Here is an 8982-nt window from a genome sequence, read left to right on the forward strand (position 1 = left end):
TATATATATATATATATATATATATATATAAAATCCCTGTAATGCCTGAACATTGGCTGGATTTCTGTAATATTTGTATGTATTTACAAAGATAGAAAGATAGTGAACATAGATTGAGTGCTCACATGAATATGGGTCTTAATGTTATGGATGATGCTGTTTGAGGAGAGTGAGTAGAGTTTATTTATGATAGTCATTGATTTTTAATGGTGAGATTTTCTTGTTACTTTATATTTTAAAAGCATTGTTGTTCTATAGATCAATACTACAGTTATAACATACATATTGGGAATCTTAGTGCTTGAAATAAAGAAAACTGCAACCCCACACCTTACTCCCCAGAATGCACTCATTAGAAACAAGTGAACAAAAATATCTCCTCATTTCAAGTTTCTATTGAAGATATAGCAGCTTCTTCAAACTGTGTAACTCAGTAACCTCTGTTAGGAAGAGCAGTACCTCAATGACTGAAAATGCTGATACAACTCTCCTCTCCTCAGAAACATTGCCTCCGACCGCCGTGAGCTGGCCAGACTCGGTATCACACACATTTTGAACTGCGCGCAGAGCAAGTGGCGGGGCGGAGCCGAGTATTACGCGGGAATGAACATCACCTACCATGGGATCGAGGCTCACGACTCCCCGACCTTTGACATGAGCGTCAACTTCTATCCGGCTGCCGAGTTTATCCACAAAGCCCTCTCGAGTGGAGGTAACTGTAAATACGAAGGCATGCCTACAGATAGAAACCATTCATTAATGAAGGATTTACATTTTTATCAATGCTAATTCATAGTGTGCATCCGCAACAAAATCAGCCCAAACCACCTGTCATAATCAGACTGAGGCAGATTCCAAAGGACGAGCAGCTCTAAAACAACCAGAACTTACTGTTTAGTGTCAAAACACCAACTCTGCCATAACATCACTTCCACGCGAGATTAAAACTGTGCAGATCTCTCCATGACCTGTTGGTATGACCTGGTTAAAATCTATTAAAGATTATTAGGATCTGAAATAAAGGAATTTATTACAGTAGCATAATCTGACATTGACCAGTTTTAGAAAAAAAAATCAACATTTTATTTGAGTACATTTATTAATTATGGGGAAAATGACATGATTAGCATTTAACAGTATGTCCAAATTATTAATATTCATGTAAAAGAAGCATAATTAAAGAAAATGGAAATCGCTTATTGTAGGAATGAGGATTTTTGAAGTAAGTTTCTAAGGGGTTAGATTAAAAAATATATATGAAATTGATTGATTGATTGATTGATTGATTGATTGATTGATTGATTGATTGATTGATTGATTGATTGAAATCATACAGTGCTTTGTAAAAACATTGTTGAAGTTTATATACACTGAATATAAAAACAAAATCACCAGTTTTTTTTCTGTCCTAAGCTAAATCGGATCAAACCTCTCTTGTTTCAGGTGAGTTGCTCCTATTTGCTAAATCCCAGAGCAATGAGAGAAAGAATGTGTCAGAGATGGATTCATTAATATGGCCGAAATTATATACATATGTAATCTCCTCCGACTGACCTAAAACAAGAGAAGTTTGATCTGATTTAACTTCAGACAGTGAGAAACAAAAGGTCTGTGAGTCAAAATTCTAATGAGAGACATTGAAGTTTTTGGTTGTAATGTGACAAAAAGTGCAAAAGCCCTGTAGGTCCAATCCAGATGCTGCATTTTACTTAAAAAGTAAAAAAAAAAAAAAAAGCTCTTCCTTAGAATAACTCTAGCATGTTGGAAACATAACCATTTAACACCAGCACATGTGTGTAGGTAAGGTGCTGGTCCACTGCACGGTGGGAGTAAGCCGCTCAGCCACTCTGGTGCTGGCCTACCTGATGATCAGGCAGAACCTGACGCTGGTGGAGGCCATCAGAACAGTCAAAGACCACCGAGGCGTCATCCCCAACCGAGGTTTCCTCCGCCAACTCAACGGACTGGACGGCATCCTGAGAGAAAGCCGGAAGACATCACCGCAGAGCTGAAAACCCTCCCACACACACAACCACACACCCAAGCCAAGGTAGCAGCCATACACACGAAACAGAGACAAATTCAGAGCAGCACGTGACTTTCTGACGCCGGAGGCTCTGAGTGGCAAAAGGTGACTGAATGTCAGACTCTTCATTTCTTTTTATCTGTTCAGTCCTTTAACATGTACTACTGGTGGTGCCCATCAAGGTCACAGATTGATTAGTGGAGGCAATGACAACCTCACACTCTCCTTTAAAGCATTCACACATTCATTCAACCTGTCATTTTTTTAACTGAAGAAAAAATCAGGGAAACCCTCAGGGAAACAGCTGAGGGTGCCACTTTCAGGTCAGGTAACTGGAGAATGCAACAATTGGTGCGCTTCCACCCTTCAGACCAAGTACTTTACATTTGGGATTTAGGAGTATTGACATTTTAAAGACAAAAAGTTACTGATTTGATGGAAAATTGGTAAATGAGCATTGATAGAACGTCACTCTGCGGCATGTAGGTTGGAGAGGTTTTAAAAGCACAACTCAAGTCCCAAAAATACACGAGGCAACAAACAAACCCACACTGAAAACAAAGAAGTCGATCCAGCAGAGTCTGTTGTACTGCGATTGCCTTTGTACAGGAAGTCTTGGTAAAATCCCAACTAGTTTCTGAAGAAACCAACATCTTCTTCCTTTTTGGTTGACCCTTGACTTTAAACTTCTCACATTCCAGAATACACGGGTGGCTTATACGTGCTCACTTTACCAATTCATTCCAGTTTACTCAATTAACAAGCCACAAACAGGTAAGTCTAGTTCATTGTAAGTCTTGTTAGGACTAAAACAACCAGAACTTGTTGTTCTGGTTGTTGTTCTGGAAGACTGGTTGTCACATGTCTTCCAGATTGATCTGGAAGACATGTGGGAACATTCTTTCTGCCCTGACGTTTAGAGGCAGGGATCTGAATCGTCTTTTTCTACAAAGAACCTTTTAGGAGACTAAAAGTTCTCCCATATTTCATCCAAAGTCTCAAAATCACCCGTCATCAAAGTAATCGCGTGACGAAAATTGCGACATCTTTTTTACAGGGAGACATCTGCTTTCGCTTCTTGACATTAGGCCTGTGTCAAACTTTTTCGCCCAACATTTTGTCAGACGTTTTGTCAGACGTCTGTGAGTGTGTGTTAAGCCGGAATGCGCTCGGACAGCAATGTTGAGTTTTCGCAATGACTGGTCCGCTTCCATTATCTGGTTTTTGTATCCACAGGCAACATGAACACTTTTCTGGAGCACTTATAGGATGTGATGAGGAAATACGTTCATTTGTATGATTCTTTGCTAAATACCAACCTACCAAATTACATGTTCATCTATGCCATGGCTTCTGCCGCTATGTTTTTGTCTGTCAAGAAGCAACAGCTCAATGCTGGGCGTGATGTATGCTGAAGCAAGAGGAGTTTTGCTAGGTGGTCTGCGGCGTGTATGAACCAGTGTGTTCGTATATTCATGGTCTGCAATCAAGTGACCAGGTGTCAACTGTTTGGCTTTGAAGGAATTATGGAAGAACCATCAGGAAGCTAGAGCTGTAGAACAGAGAAGGCTTACATGATATTCCCAGAGGCATTTTTTGAGGTCTTTGCTCTAGTACGTCGTTCCGGGGATTCTATTAAGGGTGTTCTGATTCTTTATAATGTTAGCCTCAGATACAGATAGAAGGGATCAGAAGTCAGTCCAGAGCCCTTTACATCAAGAAGAGTGGAAATGTTCTTGACTGTTTTTCCCGGCCGCAGGGTAGGTTATGAACGTTCTCAAGGGATGGTGTATTTCTTCTGTCTTCCCAGCCATGGAGAATTTCAGATTCTTCTAAGGGAACTGAAAAACGTAGCTGGATGTTTGGAATTTCTGATTTAGCCTACATGAACATAGTAAGAAGTATCCTGTGCATTTAAACCTGGAGATCAAAACCAGGGAGAGTGGGATGCACAACTCCAAACTGCACAGATGTACTGCAGTGTGAGCACAGGATATAGCTATCTGACAGAGAAAGTCCCTGGTATCTATGTTCAGGTATTACCTAGAGCCAGGTTGAGAGTTGGGTCTGGTTCAGCTGCTGAGTCGATGTAGCAACAACTTCTGCGTTCACTTGGACGCTCTAGGACACCATCACCTTTCCTGGAGACCTAATCGGTTCAACTCAAATGCAAGGCGCAAGACAACATGTTTGAGCATGCTCCCCCTCATTGCCACCTTGCTCCGCTCTGCATCACTTAAACAAAAACGGGTTTGGAAGCAGTGCACCCCACCCGCTGCTTAACCCCTTAACTGTCAGGATGACACCGGTATCTTCATGGACCCACTGACTTACATGTAAGCATTTTGACTGTAACAGTTAAGGGTGTAAACAGCTTTATTCTGAAACATAGAGTAATATAGCAATATTTTATCACCTTAAAAGAAACAGTACACACCATCATGATTCGTTCTTGTCCTCTCCTTGCATTATGTTCCAGAACCGTGTGAAGGCACAGTTCCAGATTTACATTCTTCTGCCCACATTGACAGGAAAAGTGACGTTCTGTTGTCAGCAATCTCCAATTACACAACCAGATGACTCTAAACTTATACACTGAATTTATAGACGCTGTTTTTACTACTCAGATGATTCCGTTTAATAAGTGCCCTGGCCTGAGCTATTGAGTCGTGCAGCAGTTGTAATATGGATCTAAACCAGCATCGCTTTCTAGCCGTTAGGTGTTCAAAATAACAACATAGATTTTTTTCAGTGTGAATAGAGTTTAGTTTTTGGTTTACTGCAGAATACTTTAACAGGCTCAGCCTTTCATCTATGTCCATTAGCACTAGCATTGCGCTGAATTAAAAACTGTCCAGTCCAGTGTGTGTTTAAGTGTTATATTGACTGGAAGGTCTCTTGGTTTACATCACAAAATAATACCAGATATGTGCCACTGCAAAAGCTACTAACTGCCTGGCTGACAGGAAGTGTTGAGTGTTCAGAGCCCTGTCGTACCCAGGGCATTCTGGGACTTGTGCTAAGTGGGGCTTGTGCTTCCTAAAATCATTCTCAGTTTAAGCTTGCATATTAAAAGTCTTCTTCAGTGTTGTTGTTAAATACTTAAATTATAATGTTTCAAATATGCTTTCTGGAGTTGTATCGGCAAGACGAAGTTTGGGTGAGAAGACACACAGTTTGTCACATTACTGAAAATGTACATATTGGATATGAACGTTTGGATTTCTAAAGTCTAGAAAACAATCCAAATCTCAGCTAATTTAGAAATATCATTTTAGGGAGGCTTATCCTGCTCTCATTGGTCATCTGCAGTAGCGTGGACAGACTCCATCCACGTTTCCATATTGACCCTTTGCGTGTGACATCACACTCTTCAGAAAGCAGCTCACATGGCTGCTTGGATGTCCATAGACGTCCAAGCCACCTATGCACATGTTAACTCTTGCAAAACTTGTCAAAAACAGACCGTTGGTAGTCTAATATGGTCAAGCCATATTCAGGTCAAGTTAGGGCTTTACTTAACTTGACCAAATATGGTCAAGTTTACTTTCCTGAAATGCTTACTTTCAGGAAACATTTGTCTTTGGACAGAAGTCCAAATGTCTTAATCAAAATTCAAGGTTCCATTTAGTCTCTTTAAGCAGTGGGAGCTTTTGATTTAAAAATATGAAGCAGCAGTCAACCAAAGACATGGAAATATATTTGAATGTTTATGTTGTCCAAATTTCCTGTGTCAGTGGTCCACCGTAAATACAAGAACATAATAGTCCCTGAAGATCATAACCACAATGCAGCTTTTGGTCGAGATTTGTAAAAGGACTAACAGCAGAAAGCTGCAGTGAGATCAAGCATTTGAAAATTATTGCTATTTTTGACCAATAAACACATTTAAAACTTGTGGACCAATAATTGTTCTTTTGAAACACAGGAATTTTTTTTTGTGGTATTATATTTAGTTTACATCAAAACTTGCTAAGTTAGTAACATGTTGTTACTGTGACATTTTTTTAACCCCCCAAAATGAAAAATATTCAGCAACAATTTTTTAACAATAAAGCCTGATGCTCAAATGGAGTCTGATCCTCCTACGACCCGTTTCATGTTGAACATTTTAAACTTAATAATCTTTGAGTCATCAGCTACCACTGCTTTAAGGTTTAATATAACATTTGGCTGTTATGTCAAATCACTTTCATTATGAATACACTTTATAAAACATCAGGCTGTCTCAGCTTGGAAAACAAGAGAGCTGAAAGTGGACATTACACCAAACTCTATTTCTAAGTGTTATGCTGTGGCTTACAGATCATGGCTCCATTCCTTCACCATGTTGTGGCCCAGTTGATCACAGTGTTGCTGAGAAACAAAAAATAAAAAATAAACTCACCAGTGTTATTTCCAAAAGAAAGTACCAGACCACATCTGAAGATTCCCTCTAACTGGCTGACATACGCGCTTTAGCAGGTTGTATTTTCTATGTGCTCATTTTCTGATGCCTTCTGCATCTTGTGTTTTAATGTGGTCCATCTTGATGTTCGGTCTAAGCAGACAGCTTTACAAGGTTATTTAAGTGTTAACATTTTTGTGCAGATTAGGCTAAACTTCAGAGGTCTGATGTTTCTTCTGCTCAGTGTTCTCCTCCAGACAGAGGAGCATATATGATGTCCTATTAACAGCATTACGTGCTGATCTGAATAAGCTAAGCTACTAACAGAGATGGCAGTCAAAAAACAATTAAGAACTCTCCGAAAAGAACATGGAGGAAAATGTTTTCATTGTGACTTTCAGCTTTCCTGCGGTATGTTTTGTATTTGTGACGTTGTTGTGATGTGACCTGTTGTTCCCGTTTGTATCCCTGTGGTTCCTAGCAGCAGCCCTTCGATAGAAAGACTGGAATTCCAGCGAATTTATTTTTGTTTCACTCTGTCTGTGATTCCCCCCGAAAGGAGAAGTTCATGCCTTAATTAGTGTTCTTCAACTTGGTCTTTTTACGGTGAAAAACGATGGTCAACTTTGTTTTGAAAAATGTTGTACTCGGTCATAAATAAATAGAAAAATCCTTTGAGTTTTACCGTGTTTTTTGTATTTAATACCCCTACATTCTACAATGTGAAGAATAAGTCACAATCAGATAATGCCAAACATGGCAGAGTAGCTTAGCTTTGCAAAGTTATTCATGACGAGTGAGTGTGGCTGTACTTTGGAAATATTTTAAAGGAGTTTTGGAATACTTTTACAATAACTTTCCTCAAATCTCATGGAAAACAGAGAGATACTGCTTTGTTCCCTTCTTTGTGCTTATGTGTGACGGTAAATGTAACTTTTGTTACTTGCCATGTCTGTCACAGACTATGACTTCACACCAAGTAACTCTGAGGCAGCAGAAACCCAATATTTTTGATAATTTTTGCAGAAACTCTGGAACAAAAACCCCTCACAATTCCGCATCAGTACGAAAAATTGTGGCAATCATTATTCTGCGTGAATTTCCACAATCGTAAAAATCTGAAGGGACTGTTTTACAAAGCAGTCATTTTGAGACTGATTTAGTAGAACCAATTAGCTGGACCTCTGTCAAATTACATCAGCCACTTAAAAGGTCATGAATATTTAAGCAATCTCATTTTTATGCTCATCAGTGTTTGTCACTTTCTAGAAATTGTATGTTTATTAAAAAAACAAAACTAAAACAAAAAAATTGATTATCATTGTTGATTTGTAAAAGCCTTATGATGTGCTAACACGCCTTGGTTGGGTTGTTAATGGTCCACTCAACCCAACCAAATGAAGAAAATGGACATGTTGCTGGTTCTATTCAGGTGAACCGTATCTCTATCAGCAATTTGGAAGAAATGCTGGTCAGTCAGTATAACCAGGATTTTGTAGAGCACCAGTGTCAGGAGCCTACTGAGAGGTCTGCAGAAGACAAATAGTTCCTGGATGTTATGTCAAAATCAGCTTTGCTTAAAGATGGGCACTATTACCTGAAGTTACCCTTTTTTAATCCAGCAGTAAAAATGCCCAACAACAAACAGATGGCCCAGAAGAGGGCGCAATATCTGTTAAAACTTTGTCACAAGACAAAGTTTTAACAGACATTGTTAAAGAAATGCCTGTCCATTTGGAATCTGATCCAGAGGTTAAAGATCAGGTCTAACATGTGCAGCTGTGCTGAAATAAGTTTGCTCCACATCTAAGCTGCTAATGTACTTTTCCAGTTGGACAAAGCTAAAAAGATGTACGACATGGACTACTGGACTAAGTTGATGTTTTAATGAATTATGTGACAATAGAAAGATATTGAAGAGCAAAGTCTGCTAATGCTTAAATGTTAATATTAATAATACATTTGGTAATGGTCACTTATAAAGATATTAGATGTAATTCTTGTTGTAGATGAATTAGGGGCCGGGATGTTGTGGCCATTTATGTTAAATTTTGTGAATTGTAATTTCTACCTATTTTGTTTTCTTCTTTGGGCAGTTAGAATATATTTTAGATTAGAATATAAATCTGTAATTCATTTTTATATTTGGAATTATATAGATTACTTTGGTAACTTTTAGACCTTCCAATTTTAAGAACACAGGTTGTTTGGTGGAGATCTGTTGTTTGACAGATGTCTCATGTGATGATGGGAGGTTTATGTAAAATGATTTTTTTTTTTTTACCACTTTTTTTAACTTGAAATGTCAGAGTAAGTTAACTTTCATTTTCAACTAAGTTGTAAGGGATTTTTAGTAGTTATTTTGTATAAAGCATTTAATTTCTTTCTAACAATCAAGTCGGAAGTGCGTGCAAGAATCAAACCACTTGTCACCGTCCACGACATTTGTTGGAAATGTTTGGTTTTGGAACCTAGAAGGCTGCGACAGGCACTGTATGAAACAAGTAGATGTCAAGTGAAACAAGTGTGACCACAAGTGTTTTCTAGGAACAAAAACCTACACAGTGGC

General features: G+C 38.7%; 1 protein-coding gene across 2 annotated transcripts in view; it reads left to right on the forward strand.

Annotated features, from left to right (window-relative positions):
• dusp26 (dual specificity phosphatase 26) overlaps positions 1–2273 on the forward strand; it is a 3701-nt gene extending 1428 nt beyond the window's left edge. For both annotated transcript variants that reach the window (XM_007571954.2, XM_007571953.2), the window contains exons 3-4: positions 501–712; positions 1801–2273. In XM_007571954.2, coding sequence (XP_007572016.1) covers positions 501–712; positions 1801–2012 — 424 coding nt within the window. In that variant the 3' untranslated portion in view covers positions 2013–2273. The remainder of the gene's footprint in view (positions 1–500; positions 713–1800) is intronic.
• The last annotated feature ends 6709 nt before the right edge of the window (positions 2274–8982 follow it).

Source organism: Poecilia formosa, unplaced genomic scaffold, assembly GCF_000485575.1.
Source record: "Poecilia formosa unplaced genomic scaffold, Poecilia_formosa-5.1.2 Scaffold291, whole genome shotgun sequence".
NCBI classification, from domain to species: domain Eukaryota; kingdom Metazoa; phylum Chordata; class Actinopteri; order Cyprinodontiformes; family Poeciliidae; genus Poecilia; species Poecilia formosa.